The 21,388-nt window shown below is 40.0% G+C and overlaps 1 protein-coding gene across 4 annotated transcripts in view; it reads right to left on the reverse strand.

Annotated features, from left to right (window-relative positions):
• Positions 1 to 358: 358 nt before the first annotated feature.
• The window catches only part of LOC139471319 (neurogenic locus notch homolog protein 1-like), a 44,652-nt gene continuing 23,622 nt past the window's right edge, over positions 359 to 21,388 (reverse strand). For 2 of the 4 annotated variants that reach the window (XM_071253625.1, XM_071253628.1), the window contains 13 exons: positions 20,781 to 20,891; positions 19,013 to 19,123; positions 18,380 to 18,511; positions 17,418 to 17,528; positions 16,785 to 16,916; positions 14,602 to 14,733; positions 8,996 to 9,112; positions 5,042 to 5,158; positions 4,115 to 4,231; positions 2,787 to 2,906; positions 2,144 to 2,266; positions 863 to 979; positions 359 to 525 (listed from right to left, as the gene is read on the reverse strand). In XM_071253625.1, the coding sequence (XP_071109726.1) occupies positions 431 to 525; positions 863 to 979; positions 2,144 to 2,266; positions 2,787 to 2,906; positions 4,115 to 4,231; positions 5,042 to 5,158; positions 8,996 to 9,112; positions 14,602 to 14,733; positions 16,785 to 16,916; positions 17,418 to 17,528; positions 18,380 to 18,511; positions 19,013 to 19,123; positions 20,781 to 20,891 (1,535 nt within the window). In that variant the 3' untranslated portion in view covers positions 359 to 430. The remainder of the gene's footprint in view (positions 526 to 862; positions 980 to 2,143; positions 2,267 to 2,786; positions 2,907 to 4,114; positions 4,232 to 5,041; positions 5,159 to 8,995; positions 9,113 to 14,601; positions 14,734 to 16,784; positions 16,917 to 17,417; positions 17,529 to 18,379; positions 18,512 to 19,012; positions 19,124 to 20,780; positions 20,892 to 21,388) is intronic. The other 2 variants (XM_071253627.1, XM_071253626.1) reach the window with 2 other exon arrangements.

Below are 21,388 nucleotides of genomic sequence, written 5' to 3' on the forward strand. Positions count from 1 at the left end.
TAAAAACTAGCTTAACAGCAGATTTCAAAATACACAGATAATCTGGAATGCGATAGGAACTACCATAAAAACAGACTTCCAAATACACAGATCATCTGGAATGCGATAGAAACTACCATAAAAACAGACTTCAAAACACAGAGATCATCAGGAATGTCATAAAAACTAGCTTAACAGCAGATTTCAAAACACACAGATCATCTGGAATGCGATAGAAACTACCATAAAAACAGACTTCCAAACACAGAGATCATCAGGAATGTCATAAAAATTAGCTTAACAGCAGATTTCAAATCACACAGATCATCTGGAATGCGATAGAAGCTACCATAAAAACAGACTTCCAAACACAGAGATCATCAGGATTGTCATAAAAACTAGCTTAACAGCAGATTTCAAATCACACAGATCATCTGGAATGCGATAGAAGCTACCATAAAAACAGACTTCCAAACACACAGATAACCATGAACGTCAGAGAAACAACCGTGACATCAGGAGCGGTACTTGAATCCTGACCATGTCCTGAAATATAATCCAACAATCATTACCGCCACTGTAGAAATAACATATGCATTGTCTGATCTGAACACAGCAGATATTTCATGAATGAATTTTAAACAGATACATTCACAGTGGTTACACATAACTTTGATATATTTGGTTAGCATTTATCACCCATATGATACCCATTTTATCAGGATTTTAAATTGTAGATGCATCACACTGATGGACCTGCTCCCAATACAGCGGCCAAAGCAATAACCAATCTACACCACGTATAGGGGAATGTTAGTATGTACCTGTGGAAACAATAACAATCAGCACCTTTATCTAATCTAGCAATTGACGACACACTCACCCGCGGAACAGGTGTCCCCGTTGTAGCCAGGAGAACATTGACAGAAGTGGTAGTTGGTACAGATGTTACACTCTCCATTTCCACCACATTGATCCCCTGACGCCGCACAAATTGGGGCTAAAATAAAAAAAAATGATAATGATATATAACTTAATCATAACAAAAACAAAAATAATAAGTAGTGTGTTGAGAAGATCAGCGACCCTGAAGAGTTCTTTGCTTGGATTAAATTGGCTGGACTAGTACTGTGCCTGTAAAATGAAACAGAAGGCTTTCTGTTTGCTGCTCAGGACCAGTTACTTCCCATTCGAAACCGTCAATGTGTGATTTTGCATCAAAATGTAACTATGAAATGCAGATTAGGCAATGATTTCAGTGAGACTGTCCGACACATTATCAGTGGATGCCCAGCTTTGGAACAAACACAGTATCTTCGTCATGTCTTCGCCATGCACAGAAGTCCATTCATGGTACGAGCCAGAATATGCAGAGGGCGTCAAGGAAAATAGTGAAAGCAAAGTTTGAATAGGCCCGTTTACAGCCTCAGACCTATCCAGGCCAACAAACCTCATCTTTTTGATAAATCGAAAGAAATCATTTACATTTCTGAGGTTTGCTGTCCCTTTTGTGATTGTCAAGATTCAGGAAAAAAACATGTCAAATATCCGACTCCTCATTGTTCCTGGTACCTCTCACTCTCACAATGAGAGAGTACTCGGGTTCGCTGCCAGGAATACACCCCTTCTGACAATCTGGGTAATGCAGAAGGCTGCAGTGTTGGGGAGTCTTCACATTCTCCTAAACGTCCTGGGTGGGTTCGAGAAGGCAGCGCTTCCTGGGAGAAGTCCCTTTCGCAGTCTAGGCTGCATGTACAGGGGACAAGGGCCCTGAGCTGATGATGAGCCTAACCAGCCTGACTGTGCCAGGATCAACCAAACCTCCCTTTGCTGAATTTATTATTTCAATTTGTATATGATAGTTTCTCCTACTATACTGACATCAATACAATAGGATAATACATCACAATTTTAAAACTTGTTCTGTGTTAATGGTTCATGGTTCAGTGCAAATAATATCTTGACGTTTCATATCTCTTATAAAACGCTTTACATGGAATCTTATACAAGGGCTTGTTGCTAAGCATTGTCATAAAATTAAGATTCTAGAAGTAGTATCGTATTCATCTGTTGAGAAATGCCATTCATTCAAAATATTCCCTTCCTTGAGAAATATTCCGGATTAGCACATTATATACAATGTGTTACATATGCCCAATCTCACCTATGTTACACGTTTTCCCAGTGTATCCATTCTTGCAGAGACAGTAATTTTCCCATTTCCATTCCTCGCAGACTCCGTTGACGCCACATTCGCTCCCTCCAATAGTGCACACGCGGCTTGTTGCTGCACAACACAAAAACATAACGTTGACACGGCTATAAAAGGAGCTGTCAAAGCAAAACAAGTTAATCTTTTAGAACAACAAAATCAAGAGCCTCTCTTCGCAGAAATGATATAATTGTTTCTATGTTATCATTTTTGAGCCATTGTTCAAGGCTGCGTTTTACTTTTATTTTATCATGATAGTGAAGAATACTCGATTTTGACTGGACAAAATAAGATAAGGAGTTGTTCCATTGAAAACATCAACATTATCATCATTTCCCGACACAACCGTCCTTTTTCGATGATTCAGCCTTAAAATTACTGAAACACTGTCATTCAACCTTTTTGTCACCAATCGCGTCACTGTTTCTGTCATCCTTCACAATGAAAGATTTCATTTTGTTTCCTAGCACCAAAGCCCTGGGCTTCAAACTAATATATCTGATAATCTACAGTAAGGCTACCTTAAATTTCAAAATACAGTAGGTTTATCTCATAATTTACACATTCACTGATAGCAAATAATAGATAGCCTCACCAATTGTGCATTTGTCGCCTGTGTAGCCGTTCATGCAGAGGCATACATAATTTCTTCCTTGTGCCATTGTGCATTCCCCGTTGGTGCCACAATCTGTCCCTCCAATAGTGCAGAAGGGGGCTGTGAAACAAACAGAGTGAATATGTCGGGTTAAAAACCATTTTGAAAATAATTCCGGTTATATAACGGTGCGTCAGCTTCATGTGGGAGAAAGCCTGAATTGATACAGGTGATAGAACAACACAACCAAGAACCTCTCTCCGCAGAAATGATATAATTATATGATAATTTTTTAACCATTGTTCAAAGCCGCGCTTAACTTTTATTCTATCGTGATACTGAAGAATTCTCGATTTTGACATAATCGGGACGAACCGTGATTCGAACCCACGATCATAGGTTTTTGGCGTGCCCAAAAAGACGAAGCTCAGCATAGCGAATTGCGGCGCCTCAGACAAATGGTCCATCTGTTGCCCCTACAGATTATTGTGTTAAGTAGTAGCTGCAATAACGATATCTGCGACACAGTGTCACCATATATACGTAACTGTATCCTTCATAAAGTAAGACAAGTTCTATGGATGAACAACTTTTTTATTCTTTTATTCTTTTACACCGAAACGTCGCACTAATTGTAATAAAGAAGTCGTTCATCCATAGAACTTGTCTTACTTCATCACACCAACTTCGAAATGCCACTGAAAGAAGTTGAATCCTTCATAGTATATGATTAGTACATAGTATCGTCTATTTCAACTATATGTCAACTATAGTGATGATTTGATAATGTTCTATTCACAGAGAAATAGCACGAGGCGAAATTTAATCTATAATTTATGATATCTATGTTTCATTTATTGACCATCACAGAATGCGAATTAATGTGAATCATAAACGCGATTTACGATGATATCTGAACATATTTATTGATATCACAAATTGAATTGTTAGATAACTATATATGATTAAGGATATCTAAAAATCATATTTTGTGATATTTAGAAATGTATATATGTTCTATATTGTCTAAGAAAAATAAGTATTACCACAGATTTTATTAAGTGATGTTAATATTTTATTTAATGCTATCTTTCAATCGAGTAATAAATAAAACAGTGCCTCATAGAAACGTAACTTGAAGCACTGACGTGTTTATATTCAATTCAAACAAAAACCCAGATCTACAGAAAACGTAAAACGTTAAAAATATATGAGATGAATTTATCCGAAACGTTTATGACATTGATCGATGACATTATACGATCTATGATAATAATGTTTAATACTATTTATCCTTAAGCTTAGTGCTATGCTTTAAGTCTCCTTACCCCTCGTACACCTTGGACCAGTGTATCCGTTCTTGCAGACACAGTAATGTTCACTGGATTGCTTGTAACAGTAACCATTGTCTCCACACGTGTTTCCTCCAGCCACACAGAAGGGAGCTGTGGAGACAACACAGAAAATAACTGCGCCACCCACAACATAATATTCAGGGGTGGGGGATTTGTTGTAATATGTGTGTTTTTATGTTTTCTGCCATAGCTTATGAACACACAATTCCGTCCTATGAATGCAACTGCCTAACATTTTAATACTTTTACGAACGTTTTATGACGACTTTCAGCATGTCAAGCGTACACTTAAACAAATATCCAAGCCCCTCTTGAATATAATAGGTTCCTAATGAACCAAAAGGAATATGGATTTTCAGTCACTAGTGAAATAATTTAGTGATATTATTTCTCTTGGGACAGATACTCCGTTACTCGTAGTCAACCAATGTAAATTCCAAGGTTTATTTTCTTAGGAGGATGGACAAGAATGTTGACACGAAGTTACTGATTGTAGAGATGGAGATGGTGACGTTACTTTCTCAACGAGCTTATGGTAACGATTGGGAACAGGGTATTTATGACGCAAGAATGGAGGTATACTACGTTGGATAATCATGGATGGTGTCATTCTTTACTTCTTGCCTGATCTAGTACCGAAGTACCACCCTCGATTTGAATTTTTTTTTCGCCCCTTTGAAAGGTATTCCTTGTCTGCTTAAGCAAGGGGAAAGTCTATTGTCTTGGGCGTTAAGCAGGGCTATTTTGGGATCCCACTGTCCGAGGACTCTGAAATAGCTTTGCTGAAGCGATGTTTAACAATTAGGTTCTTTTAAAATTAAATTTCAAATCTTAATATGAGCCACTTAATTGTTAAAGTTGAAAATCGGGACAATGTTTTAAAGAAATATTTGTTTTTACCTGAGGTACACCTTGGGCCAGTGTATCCGTTCTTACAAGAACATACGTATTCTCTTCTCGACGTATCACAGTCGCCATGGTCGCCACACTCATTTCCCTGGACCGTGCATATCGGGGCTGTGGAGAAAAACCAATGGCATCACCTTGGAGCAAATATGACAGGACTATTACGACTATACTTTCTGTACATGTTGACTTGAAGACTTCCTCTCAGAAGGTAATTTAATTAGTTATTTTCATATTTAGCAATTATGTACATAACATAAAACAATGATACCATACAACAATGATACCATACAACAATGATACCATACAACAATGATACCATACAACAATGATACCATGCAACAATGATACCATACAACAATGATACCATGCAACAATGATACCATAAAACAATGATACCATACAACAATGATAGCATGCAACAATGATAACATGCAACAATGACAGCAGGCAACAATGATAACATGCAACAATGACAGCATGCAACAATGATAGCATACAACAATGATACCATAAAACAATGATATCATGCAACAATGATACCATACAACAATGATACCATACAAAATTGACAGCATGCAACAATGATAGCATACAACAATGATACCATACAACAGCGATACCATGCAACAATGATACCATACAACAATGATACCATACAACAATGACACCATACAAAAATGATACCATACAACAATGATACCATGCAACAATGATAGCATACAACAATGATAACATACAACAATGACAGCATGCAACAATGATACCATACAACAGCGATACCATGCAACAATGATACCATACAACAATGATACCATACAACAATGATACCATACAACAATGATACCATGCAACAATGATACCATACAACAATGACAGCATGCAACAATGATACCATACAACAATGACAGCACGCAACAATGATACCATACAACAATGATACCATACAACAGCGATACCATGCAACAATGATACCATACAACAATGACAGCATGCAACAATGATACCATACAACAATGATACCATACAACAATGATACCATACAACAGCGATACCATGCAACAATGATACCATACAACAATGACAGCATGCAACAATGATACCATACAACAATAATACCATACAACAATGATAACATGCAACAATGACAGCATGCAACAATGCTGATATGTGACAATGATATGATAATATGCAACAATGATACCATACAACAATGATAACATGCAACAATGATAACATGCAACAATAATAACATAAAGCAATGGTAACATGCAACAATGGCAACATGCAACAATGATAGCATGCAACAATGATAACATACAACAACGATAGCATGCAACAATGACAGCATGCAACAATGATAACATGCAACAATGACAGCATGCAACAATGATAACATACAACAATGATAGCATGCAACAATGATAACATGCAACAATGTCAGCAGGCAACAATGATAACATGCAACAATGATAACATGCAACAATGATAACATGCAACAATGGCAACATACAACAATGATAACATGCAACAATGATAACATGCAACAATGACAGCAGGCAACAATGATAACATGCAACAATGATAGCATGCAACAATGATAACATGCAACAATGATAACATGCAACAATGATACCATGCAACAACGATAGCATACAACAATGATAGCATACAACAATGATATCATGCAACAACGATAACATGCAACAATGATAGCATGCAACAATGATACCATACAACAATGATAGCATACAACAACGATAGCATACAACAACGATAACATGCAACAATGGCAACATACAACAATGATAGCATACAACAACGATAACATGCAACAATGATAGCATGCAACAACGATAACATGCAACAATGATAGCATGCAACAACGATAACATGCAACAATGATAACATGCAACAATGATAACATGCAACAACGATAGCATACAACAATGATAGCATACAACAATGATAGCATGCAACAATGACAGCATGCAACAATGATAACATGCAACAATGATAGCATGCAACACTGATAGCATGCAACAACGATAGCATACAACAACGATAGCATACAACAATGATAGCATACAACAATGATAGCATACAACAATGATCACATTCAACAATGATAACATGCAACAATGAAAACATGCAACAATGATAACATGCAACAATGATAACATGCAACAATGATAGCATGCAACAACGATAGCATACAACAATGATAGCATACAACAATGATAACATGCAACAATGACAGCATGCAACAATGATAACATGCAACAATGACAGCATGCAACAATGATAACATGCAACAATGATAGCATACAACAATGATAACATACAACATTGATAACATGCAACAATGACAGCATGCAACATGATAACATACAACATTGATAACATGCAACAACGATAACATACAAAAACGATAGCATACAACAATGATAACATGAACCATGTTGAGGAGATTTCCAAATTGAAGGCATCAGTGACATCCCTATTTTGTCTTATGATTATGGGGGCGGTCGGGTAGCCTAGTGGTTAAAGCGTTCGCTCGTCACGCCGAAGACCCGGGTTCGATTCCCGACATGGGTACAATGTGTGAAGCCCATTTGTGGTGTCCCCTGCCGTGATATTGCTGGAATATTGCTAAAAGCGGCGTAAAACCATACTCACTCACTCACTCTTATGATTATGTGATGGGTGCAACCGGTGGGGCAGGATATTGTTACCTTTTGGCGAACACCTAGTATAACCACTATTCGATAGTGAGTCATAAACGCGTATGATATAATCGGAAGTGATAATGTAACAGTGGAAATTTCTTATATCGTTATTCATGTAATTTCAAGGTTTCAGCTAGTCACTTAGAGTTACCTCCCTTAACTGGTGTTCACGTCACAGGGAGGGGCTACACCGGGGACTTCTAAAGGCTAACGTCCGTCGTATCTACTCGCTCATCGCGGATAGGATACCCATCTCAAACCACCGAGTTTCTGCCAGATTCCAACGCTATTTAACGAAAAACGGAATAACACGAGTTGCTCACGAATGATGTCTAAGCTAACCTTCGTTGATTCGATTTGGAAATCACCTTGGAACATTGTGGGAACGGTTTGTCGCTTTTAACCGAGTGTGCTGAACGAGGACACATTTCTAAGTATCCAGACGTTAAATTGCATTGCTGAAAAACTATTAGAGCTAGATTTGAGTATTGTCATCAATTTGTACCGTGATTTTGTCCACATTGTAGTACATATTGTCACAGATATGAACAAACGACTATGTCAGTTGTTCATTGCATGTGCCGCATCCGACCTATAATTTAAATTGGATTACATTAAACCAAGTAAGGATAAGAATTTATGGATGAACAACTTCTATATTACAATTAAGAGCGACGTTTCGGTCTAGGTTCTAACAACTTTATCAAGCAAGTGATAGGCAAGTATATATACAAGTAGGAGGCAAAGTTTATACAGTAGAGTAGATATTGTTATACTGGAGTAGAGAAGCCTGTTGTGAACACAAGTCTTCTCTACTCCAGTATAACAATATCTACTCTACTGTATAAACTTTGCCTCCTACTTGTTTATATACTTGCCTACTACACTCTGTATATCGTTTGCTTGATAACGGTGTTAGAACCTACATCGAAACGTCGCTCTTAATTGTAATAAAGAAGTTGTTCATCCATAAATTCTTATCCTTACTTAATACTCTAACTTCTAAATGCCTATCAAAGAAGTTACATTAAACCAGTGTAGCCACGTTTTCGGGAACTATCTAACCTTTAATACACTTTTTACCAGTTTAGTTATTCCTAAATTCCTATTTAGTTATCTCACATTTGTATCAAATCTCACCTGTAAAATGTTTAGCCCTTTCTGTGGTTCTTTGGGTACATATTGTATAAACATAGCCATTGCCGTTGGGAAATCTCACCTATTGTACACAGTTTGCCAATGTATCCATTGAGACAGCCACAGGCATAGGCTGTTCTGGATGTGTCACAAACTCCGTTGAAACCACACTCGCTTCCGCGGGAAGTACAGATAGGGGCTGTAATTAAACACAAGTTGTACCATGAAACGATAGGAAAATGAAGTGATGAAGGAACCGATGGAGGAATGCTATATGAGATGCGAAACACATTCCTTTGAATGTTGACCACTTGTCGTGTACGCAAGCAACGAAGATCGGCGATGTCAAGGGAAAACAATACATGTAGTTGGGGAGCCCACGACCTGCGACTTTCGCCATCTATTAGCCAGTCTATTATTTCCGTGTAAATGTCATCGCTTAATCATATATAAACAGGCATGCATTCACCAATGGACCCGTGTAGACCCGGGGTAGAACAGGTCTTCAGCAACCCATGAATGTCGTAAAAGACGACTGTGCTTGTCGTAAGAGGCGACTAACGGGATCGGGTGATCAGGCTCGCTGACTTGATTGATGCATGTCATCGATCCCAATTGCGTGGATCGATGCTCATGGTGTCAATCACTTGATTGTTTGGACCGGACTCGAATCTTTACAGACCACCATCATATGGCTGTAATATTGCTGAGTACGGCGTTAAACAACAAACAAACCAAACCATTGGAATATGACAGAATGCAAAACATACTTATGGTAACATTTGGCTTTCCTTCCACATTAGGATGCCTGAAATACCGTTGAAATCGCCTTTTGTTCACCATGATCAAGTCATTCACAAAAAGATCAATCAGAATATGCGCTGATGTGTTAATAATTTCATTTAGTGAGTGAGTGAGTGAGTGAGTGAGTTGGGTTTAACGCCGATTTTAACAGTATTCCAGTTATATCGCGGCGTGTCAGCTTAATGTGGGAGGAAAGCCCCAAGTGATGCAGGTCTCAGACGTTTACCACTTCGGTGAAACCCCTGAGCACGTGTATGGTGCTGACAAACCTAGAAACATAATCGGGGCGAACCGGGATTCGAACCCACAATCATAGGTTTCTGGCGTGCCCAAGAGACGCAACTCTGCACGGCGAATCGCGGCGCCTCAGACGACTGGGCCACCCGTGTCCCCGATTTCATTTTGTATCATATCAGGTCAAGCGGACTTTTCCTTTCTTAGTTTTGTGACTTTGTACGACTGAAGTTGCATAGATGCACAACAGTATTACCGCTTCATTTGTCACATTTGCAATGCATGAAGCAACAGGCTCTCCTCCAACATTAAACTATTTGTTTTATATCAGCCGACGTGTAGTAGAGGTGATGACTGACCCAAAAATTCAATTGGTCTTTTTTTTCATTTTTTCCCACCTACCGACGGGTATGTTCATGTAACAAATTCTTAAAATAAGTATTACAGAAATGTGGCCTAAGTAGTCTTACAAACGTTGCACCTGTCTGGCGCTCGGCATTGATGGGCTAAAACAAGGACTGGTTGGCTCGGAGTCAGTATACTGTGTCTGAGTGGGGTATTCATGTTAAACTGCGGTATGCTAGCTCAGTGTGCTAGCACTATAAACCGGCTTGCAGCCACACACAGTGCAATAATCTTGGACGCGACGTTAAACCCAATTTCACCTCACCTCACATAATCACTATAACTGTAAGGTCGAGATTAGAGTGTTTATACACATAGTTCACATTCAAAGCAGCCAAGGACAATTATTATCACATTCCTCACTGTCGACTGGAAAATACGTTCCCTTAGACGACGTAGGGACATAAAAGGGTCAGGGTATGGAATCGCCAGCGATCTCACACAGAGACAGGGAATAAGCTGCGAGTACCACGTGAAAAACAAACGAGGATACTTTAGCCTACTTCAAGAATGGCGTACCTATTGTTACCGACTCCAACCAAGACGCAATAAAAGCTGCTTACAGGGGAGAGAGATCTGATGATACTAAGGGGTGGGGCAAATACGGGTATGGTCCAGTCCAAGCAAATTCTCGCCGATGTCCAAAACAATCATTATCTACTGATCTTCTTTTCTGGAATATATCTGGTTTGGTAAATACCGTTTCCGACGTAAACTTTATAAACTTTTTATCTAATGCAGACCTTAATGAATTAATAGACATTGACAATTGTCTTTCTTTATGACCTGAATGCAATTTAAACAGCTGACAGAGGACGATTCTCAGGAGGCTTAACCGTGATTGTGAAAAAAATCCATCAGTGTCCATGTGCAATGGTAAAAAATTGCAGACAACGGTATATTTTTTATTTTTAGATAATTGAGTATTTAATCTTGAAAAAAGACATTCTTATTTGTTGTGTATATGTCAATCCGCCAGGATTAAGCTGGTTTAATAACAGAAAAAAACAAGTGTAGTTTGACTTTATTCTTTAACTCACTTAAACAAGTTATTTGGTCATTAACAAGAGATATACACATCCTCATAGGGACACTGTCTGATCATATTGATGATGATATCGCCGAGGTCTTAGGTGACGAGAATACGTCAATTCTGTCCGATAGTATCAACATAGATAGTGAGTGAGTTTGGTTTTACGCCGCTTTTAGCAATATTCCAGCAATATCACGGCAGGGGAACACCAGAAATGGGCTTCACACATTGTACCCATGTCGGGAATCGAACCCGGGTGTTCGGCGTGACGAGCGAACGCTTTAACCACTAGGCTACCCGACCGCCCCTCAACATAGATAGAATGGCATGTGATATTTGTAAACAATGCCGGCAAATATCTTGTAAATACGTGTGCCGCTCTCGACATGCCTATTCTAAATGGTCACTGTGGTTCGGATTTAGGTATAGGTGATTATACTTACATCGGTCACTCAGACCCCAGTGTAATTTACTACATTTTTGTATCCAACAGTCTATTCTTCCACTGTAAAATATTTGATGTTGTGTCGAGGGCAGAATCCTCACACCCTCCACCATCTTGTTCGTAACAAGCACGTGATCAGGAGACTCCAGTTGAAGCAACAGGGAGCGCACGTGCGTCTCGTGAAAACTACCACTATGTGTTGGACATGGCGAAACTACAGCAGTTCAGGGATAGTCTAGTTTTGCGACATGTGGATGATTGTTCTGAACAGTGTACCCTGTTACTACCAGATAATATAGATGATGCTATTGACTCATTCACAGACCCCAGGTGTACCGCTGCTCAATGCATGAAAAGGACTTGTAAGTCTCGCGACAGTCGCCCCAACCCTGGTTTGACACTGAATGTCAGTACTACAGATGGAACAGAGAGGTGTCTCAGAATATGAAGTTGGTTGGTTGGTTTGTTGTTTAACGCGGCACTCAGCAATATTCCAGCTATATGACGGCGGTCTGTAAATAATCAATCCAGTGATTGATATCATGAGCATCGATCCACGCAATGGGGATCGATGACATGCATTAACCAAGTCAGCGAGCCTGACCACCCGATCCCGTTAGTCAGAATGTAAAGACATTTTAAGAATGATAGCACCTTATTTAGTTATTTAAAACAAAGATATACTTATACTAGTTTATTACGCGATGAAAAGAAAAGTTATAAAGAATATATGTGTAATAAGTTTTTATCTAGTCTTCCAAATAGTAAATGTTTCTGGTCTACCATACGAGGATTATCTCAGAGTGTGGCAACTCGTGTACCTCACATTGGTACAATTGGTCGAACATTTTAAAGATGTGTTTGACAATCCAACAGATGAGGATATGGTTATCACCGATACGACTATTAATGACATTCATGATGATATGCCTTGCTATATTCTGGACTCCCCCATTTCACAAGAGGAGGTGCTATGTGCTATTAACTCTTTGAAATTTGATAAATCCACAGGAAATGACCACCTCATTTCGAAATTTGGTTAAATATGCGAATGATATTTTTGTGTCGTATCTTACAGTGCTGTTTATCAGGTTGCTTGATAATAGTGAGTTAGGTTTAACGCCGCTTTTAACAGTATTCCAGTTATATCGCGGCATGTCAGCTTAATGTGGGAGGAAAGTCCCAAGTGATGCAGGTCTCGGACGTTTAGCCCTTCGGTGAAACCCATGAGCACGGGTATGGTGCTGACAAACCTAGAAACATAATCTGGGCGAACCGGGATTTGAACCCACAATCATAGGTTTCTGGCATACCCAAGGGACACAACTCTGCACAGCGGGTCGCGGCGCCTTAGACGACTGGGCCATCGGTGCCCCCTGTTTAATAATATATTATTCTTATCTCAGATACCATTGATGGACTTCAGAAGCGTATTGATGTTCTAGAAAAGTATTGTAATGATTATGATTTAGACGTCAATTTGGAAAAAAATAAGATGATTGTTTTTAAGAAAGGTGGAGTGTTGAAAGAAAAGAGATTTGGAGTGTGTTTCTTCTTATAAATATTATATAAAAATATAATACAAATATTACTTTTACGAGAAGCCTGGCCTGGTCAAGTCATTTCTCTGATGCTTTTTACAGGGGGGAAAAGCAATGTTTCGAATTTTAAAGTCATTGATAAAATTATAGCCTCTTCCACCTGACTTATATTTATAAATATTTAATATGAAAATAGTCCCAATTTTGCTCTGTGGTTCCGAAGTCTGGGGTCTACATACATACATTGGCATGCAAGCGCTTTCTAGGTGTCAAATCGTCAACACCCAACAACATGGTTCGAGGCGAATGTGGGTCGGTATCCATTAAATCTTTATGCATACAAAAGAGTTATTGGTCATCGGATAAGGTTATTGAGTATGTCCGATTGTTGCTCTCCAAAGAAATGTTATTATATGATGCTTTATGCAGAAAGTAATGTTAAATTTAATTGGGTATCAAAATGTAAATCTTTAATGTTAAGTTTGGGTTTTGTCTCTGTACAGGAAACCAGTGTATAAGTCATCCTCATTCGTTTTTGTCAGAATTTATGTCGCGTCTGAAATGTAGTTATGAATATGATTGGCATAGTCTTCTGGAAAAGGGTAGTAAATCTTTCTCTCATTCTCTATTCAAGGTATTGTTGGGTACAGAGTTGTATCTTAGCTGCGTGACCGTCAATAAATTAATAGTGGCGCTTGCTCGGTTTAGATGTTTTTCGTATCAGCTGTGTGTTGAAACTGGGAGATACGCTAATATCCCCCGTGATAGAAGACTATGATGTGTTTGTAATGTTGGGTATGTGGAGGACGAGTATCATGTTCTGTAAGTCGTAGCAAGTTACGGGTGGACTACCTACCACAGAAATATTGTTAATATCCGACCAAACAAAAATTTAATATCATTATGTGTACAACTGATTGCAAATTAATTAAACGCCTAGCTATCTATGTCTATCAAGCGATGTCACTTATACGATCTGTGTACATCACGTCCATTGTGATACAAATGTAACTATGGGCCGATGACCTACACGTACGAATTAAACCGAATTGAAAACACATAGTTTATTTCTGGTTAAACAAACTTCAACTGTACTCGGCGCCACCTTAGAACTCTTGTGGTACATCCTTATTGCGAAATACAGAGCACTTGATTGTACACCAGCAACCATGAAAATAGTTTTCCACTTCACCCCACTGTTGATGTAGTAAAATAAGTTGTCTTACCAATGTTGCACCTGTCTCCAGTAAAACCGTTCCTGCAGACACAAGAATATGTCGGAGGTCCATTATATCCAGCAGTTTTTGTGCAATTTCCATTGGCGCCACAGCCGCTTCCCCCAACAGTGCAGAAAGGGGCTGCAACAATCACAACGAATTTCAGACAATATAACATGTCGTAATAAATGTATTGCTTCCATGAATTTTGGAAATATTCGCTTCTTATTTGTCAATCAAAGGGATCAAAACACAATAAACACCTCTGATTTAAACAGCCGATTTGACGACCGAATCATAGTGGAAGCTAATAGTTTTAGAATAGTACTTCTAGTACATTTTCTCTTGTAGTACATCATTTCTGCCATTTGCACATCGGATGTTATTACAGCAGTTAGCTGTTTTGGACTAAGTTGGTTTGCAACGCCATGACATGACTGAAATACTGTTTAAGATGACGTTTAAATATTATTCCCTCAGTAATGCTAATGTCGTATAGAGGTGGTCGTCTAAACCAATGTTGCGCTTGTCGCCAATATAACCGTTTCTGCATTCGCATGAATAATATCGTTTGCACGTTCCGTTGGCACCACAGCCACTTCCCCCAACAGTGCAGAAAGGGGCTGTTACAAACACATCGAATTACAATGGACAATAGATTAATAGACGCCCAAATGTCACCATCAATCTAGCCTGGTCAGGTTGCAGTCTGATCTTATGGTACTATACCACATTCAGTGATTTTTTTTAACATTAGGTAGATTTGTTGTTCTGATCAATCAGGTCGAGAAAACAGTCTGTAACCACAGGTTTGTTCCTGATAATACGAACAATTAGCTGCACTGATCAATCAAATGTGTTATCGGGCGTACACGAGAAGCATTGTGGTAGTCTGTATTGTCAGTTACAGTGTAGCGCGAGTAAGTGAGTATGGTTTTACGCCGCTTTTAGCAATTTTCAAGCAATCTCACGGCGAGGGACACCAGAAATGGGCTTCGCACATTGTGCCAATGTAGGGAATCGAACCCGGGTCTTCAGCGTGACAAGCGAACGCTTTAACCACTAGGATACCCACCGCCCCGTTACAGAGTACAGAGCACAAACCATTGGGTATTGTCATTGATCAGAATACGAGCACAAACCATGGGGTATTGCCATTGATCAGAACACAAGCACAAACCATTGGGTATTGTCATTGATCAGAGTACGAGCACAAACCATTGGGTATTGTCATTGTTCAGAGTACGAGCACAAACCATTGGGTATTGTCATTGATCAGAATACGAGCACAAACCATTGGGTATTGTCATTGATCAGAATACGAGCACAAACCATTGGGTATTGCCACTGATCAGAGTACGAGCACAAACCATTGGGTATTGTCATTGATCAGAGTACGAGCACAAACCATTGAGTATTGTCATTGATCAGAGTACGAGCACAAACCATTGGGTATTGTCATTGATCAGAATACGAGCACAAACCATTGGGTATTGTCATTGATCAGAATAAGAGCACAAACCATTGGGTATTGCCACTGATCAGAACACAAGCACAAACCATTGGGTATTGTCATTGATCAGAGAACGAGCACAAACCATTGGGTATTGTCATTGATCAGAATACGAGCACAAAACATAGGGTATTGTCATTGATCAGAGTACGAGCACAAACCATTGGGTATTGTCATTGATCAGAGTACGAGCACAAACCAATGGGTATTGTCATTGATAAGAATACGAGCACAAACCATTGGGTATTGTCATTGATCAGAGTATGAGTAAAAACCATTGGGTATTTTCATTGACCAGAGTACGAGCACAAACCATTGGGTATTGTCATTGATCAGAGTACGAGCACAAACCATTGGGTATTGTCCGGCGAATATGAGTAGTACTGTAGTATTAACATGTGATGAACACTTGTTACATCGTTATCGCCACCATCCCCAACACCCACCCACCCCTACCCCACACACACAACACAAACACCCACCCACCCCCTCTCCCCCAGACCCCCCCCCCCCCCCCAACACACACTAACACACACACTAACACACACACACACACACACGCACACTCATAATAGTTTCGTACGCAATGATATATGACTTAACAACTGTTCAAAACAGCGTTTAGATATAATTCACTTCGTAATATTGTTTGTTGATGTGGTAAAGGACATAGTCTTACCAATGTTGCATCTGTCTCCAGTATAACCGTTTCTGCAGACACATGAATATGTATCAGGTCCATAATCTCTAGTAGTTCGTGTGCAGTTTCCGTTGGCGCCACAACCGCTTCCCCCAACAGTGCAGAAAGGGGCTGTAACAAACACATCGGATTACAGTAGATAATACATAACTATCCCACAAATGTGTTCATCAATCTAGACACTATAACTTTTTCCGAGAAGCATATTGAACATTAGTTTTCTAATGAATCTAAGAATCAGATCGCAATTAAAATATACCCACAGTTTCTTTTCTGATAATACAAACAATTAGCTGCACTTATCAATCAAAGGTGATAACAGCCGTACACGAGAAACATTGTGGTACATCCGTATTGCCAGTTACAGAGTAGTGTGAGTAAGTGAGTATGGTTTTACGCCGCTTTTAGCAATTTTCCAGCAATTTCACGGCGAGGGACACCAGAAATGGGCTTCACACATTGTGCCAATGTAGGGAATCGAACCCGGGTCTTCAGCGTGACGAGCGAACGCTTTAACCACTAGGCTACCCACCGCCCCGTTACAGAGTAAACCAATCAACAGTTCAGTGAGACATGCCAAACTTAATGTTGAGTCCTTAGTTGCCTCCTCACGTGTGGTGCACTTTTGACCAGTGTATCCGTTCTTGCAGGAACAGGAATATGTCGATGTGTCACAGTCTCCATTGACACCACACTCACTTCCTCCAGACGTGCAGATCGGAGCTGAAATATACAAAAGGAATAAATGCTGAACACAAACTATACGATATTGTCACTGATCAGATATGAAGTGCAGAGCATATACCACACTCACTTCCCCCAGTCATGCTGATCGGAGCTGAAATAAACTGAGCACAAATTATAGGTTATTGCCATTGATCAGAAAACAAGCACAAACCATTGGGTATTGTCATTGATCAGAATACGAGCACAAACCATTGGGTATTGTCATTGATCAGAGTACGAGCACAAACCATTGGGTATTGTCATTGATCAGAGTACGAGCACAAACCATTGGGTATTGTCATTGATCAGAGTACGAGCAGAAAACATTGGGTATTGTCATTGATCAGAGTACGAGCACAAACCATTGGGTATTGTCATTGATCAGAGTACGAGCACAAACCATCGGGTATTGTCATTGATCAGAGTACGAGCACAAACCATTGGGTATTGTCATTGATCAGAGTACGAGCACAAGTCATTGGGTATTGTCATTGATCAGAATACGAGCACAAACCATTGGGTATTGTCCGGCGAATATGAGTAGTACTGTAGTATTAACATGTAATGAACACTTGTTACATCGTTATCGCCACCATCCCCAACACCCACCCACCCCTACCCCCCACACACAACACAAACACCCCCCCTCACCCCCAGCACCACCCCCCCAAACACACACTAACAGACACACTAACACACACTAACACACACACACACACTAACACACAAGCACACTCATATTAGTTTCCTACGCAATGATATATGACTTAACAACTGTTCAAAACAGCGTTTAGATATTATTCACTTCGTAATGTTGATTGTTGATGTGGTACAGGACATTGCCTTACCAATGTTGCATCTGTCTCCAGTATAACCGTTTCTGCAGACACATGAATATGTATCAGGTCGATAATCTCTAGTAGTTCGTGTGCAGTTTCCGTTGGCGCCACAACCGCTTCCCCCAACAGTGCAGAAAGGGGCTGTAACAAACACATCGGATTACAGTAGATAATACATAACTATCCCACAAATGTGTTCATCAATCTAGACACTGTAACTTTTTCCGAGAAGCATATTGAACATTAGTTTTCTAATGAATCTAAGAATCAGATCGCAATTAAAATATACCCACAGTTTCTTTTCTGATAATGCAAACAATTAGCTGCACTTATCAATCAAAGGTGATAACAGCCGTACACGAGAACCATTGTGGTACATCCGTATTGCCAGTTACAGAGTAGTGTGAGTAAGTGAGTATGGTTTTACGCCGCTTTTAGCAATTTTCCAGCAATTTCACGGCGAGGGACACCAGAAATGGGCTTCGCACATTGTGCCAATGTAGGGAATCGAACCCGGGTCTTCAGCATGACGAGCAAACGCTTTAACCACTAGGCTACCCACCGCCCCGTTACAGAGTAAACCAATCAACAGTTCAGTGAGACATGCCAAACTTAATGTTGAGTCCTTAGTTGCCTCCTCACGTGTGGTGCACTTTTGACCAGTGTATCCGTTCTTGCAGGAACAGGAATATGTCGATGTGTCACAGTCTCCATTGACACCACACTCACTTCCTCCAGACGTGCAGATCGGAGCTGAAATATACAAAAGGAATAAATGCTGAACACAAACTATACGATATTGTCACTGATCAGATATGAAGTGCAGAGCATATACCACACTCACTTCCCCCAGTCATGCTGATCGGAGCTGAAATAAACTTAAGGAATACATGCTGAGCACAAATTATAGGTTATTTCCACTGATCAGAACACAAGCACAAACCATTGGGTATTGTCATTGATCAGAGTACGAGCACAAACCATTGGGTATTGCCACTGATCAGGACACAAGCACAAACCATTGGGTATTGTCATTGATCAGAATACGAGCACAAACCATTGGGTATTGCCACTGATCAGGACACAAGCACAAACCATTGGGTATTGTCATTGATCAGAATACGAGCACAAACCATTGGGTATTGTCATTGATCAGAATACGAGCACAAACCATTGGGTATTGTCATTGATCAGAGTACGAGCACAAACCATTGGGTATTGTCATTGATCAGAATACGAGCACAAACCATTGGGTATTGTCATTGATCAGAGTACGAGCACAAACCATTGGGTATTGTCACTGATCAGAATACGAGCACAAACCATTGGGTATTGTCATTGATCAGAATACGAGCACAAACCATTGGGTATTGTCATTGATCAGAATACGAGCACAAACCATTGGGTATTGTCATTGATCAGAATACGAGCACAAACCATTGGGTATTGTCCGGCGAATATGAGTAGTACTGTAGTATTAACATGTAATGAACACTTGTTACATCGTTATCGCCACCATCCCCAACACCCACCCACCCCTACCCCCCACACACAACACAAACAACCCCCCCCCCCCCTCCTCACCCCCAGCACCCCCCCCCCCCCCCACCACACACTAACACACACTTACACACACACACACACACACTAACACACAAGCACACTCATAATAGTTTCCTACGCAATGATATATGACTTAACAACTGTTCAAAACAGCGTTTAGATATTATTCACTTCGTAATGTTGATTGTTGATGTGGTAAAGGACATAGCCTTACCGATGTTGCATCTGTCTCCAGTATAACCGTTTCTGCAGACACATGAATATGTATCAGGTCGATAATCTCTAGTAGTTCGTGTGCAGTTTCCGTTGGCGCCACAACCGCTGCCCCCAACAGTGCAGAAAGGAGCTGTAACAAACACATCGGATTACAGTAGATAATACATAACTATCCTACAAATGTGTTCATCAATCTAGACACTGTAACTTTTTCCGAGAAGCATATTGAACATTAGTTTTCTAATGAATCTAAGAATCAGATCGCAATTAAAATATACCCACATTTTCTTCTCTGATAATACAAACAATTAGCTGCACTTATCAATCAAAGGTGATAACAGCCGTACACGAGAACCATTGTGGTACATCCGTATTGCCAGTTACAGAGTAGTGTGAGTAAGTGAGTATGGTTTTACGCCGCTTTTAGCAATTTTCCAGCAATTTCACGGCGAGGGACACCAGAAATGGGCTTCGCACATTGTGCCAATGTAGGGAATCGAACCCGGGTCTTCAGCATGACGAGCAAACGCTTTAACCACTAGGCTACCCACCGCCCCGTTACAGAGTAAACCAATCAACAGTTCAGTGAGACATGCCAAACTTAATGTTGAGTCCTTAGTTGCCTCCTCACGTGTGGTGCACTTTTGACCAGTGTATCCGTTCTTGCAGGAACAGGAATATGTCGATGTGTCACAGTCTCCATTGACACCACACTCACTTCCTCCAGACGTGCAGATCGGAGCTGAAATATACAAAAGGAATAAATGCTGAACACAAACTATACGATATTGTCACTGATCAGATATGAAGTGCAGAGCATATACCACACTCACTTCCCCCAGCCATGCTGATCGGAGCTGAAATAAACTTAAGGAATACATGCTGAGCATAAATTATAGGTTATTGCCACTGATCAGAACACAAGCACAAACCATTGGGTATTGTCATTGATCAGAGTACGAGCACAAACCATTGGGTATTGCCACTGATCAGGACACAAGCACAAACCATTGGGTATTGTCATTGATCAGAGTACGAGCACAAACCATTGGGTATTGTCATTGATCAGAATACGAGCACAAACCATTGGGTATTGCCACTGATCAGGACACAAGCACAAACCATTGGGTATTGTCATTGATCAGAGTACGAGCACAAACCATTGGGTATTGTCATTGATCAGAATACGAGCACAAACCATTGGGTATTGTCATTGATCAGAGTACGAGCACAAACCAT

The sequence above is a fragment of the Haliotis cracherodii genome, unplaced genomic scaffold, assembly GCF_022045235.1.
Source record: "Haliotis cracherodii isolate W230 unplaced genomic scaffold, xgHalCrac1.p SCAF_22, whole genome shotgun sequence".
Lineage (NCBI taxonomy): Eukaryota > Metazoa > Mollusca > Gastropoda > Lepetellida > Haliotidae > Haliotis > Haliotis cracherodii.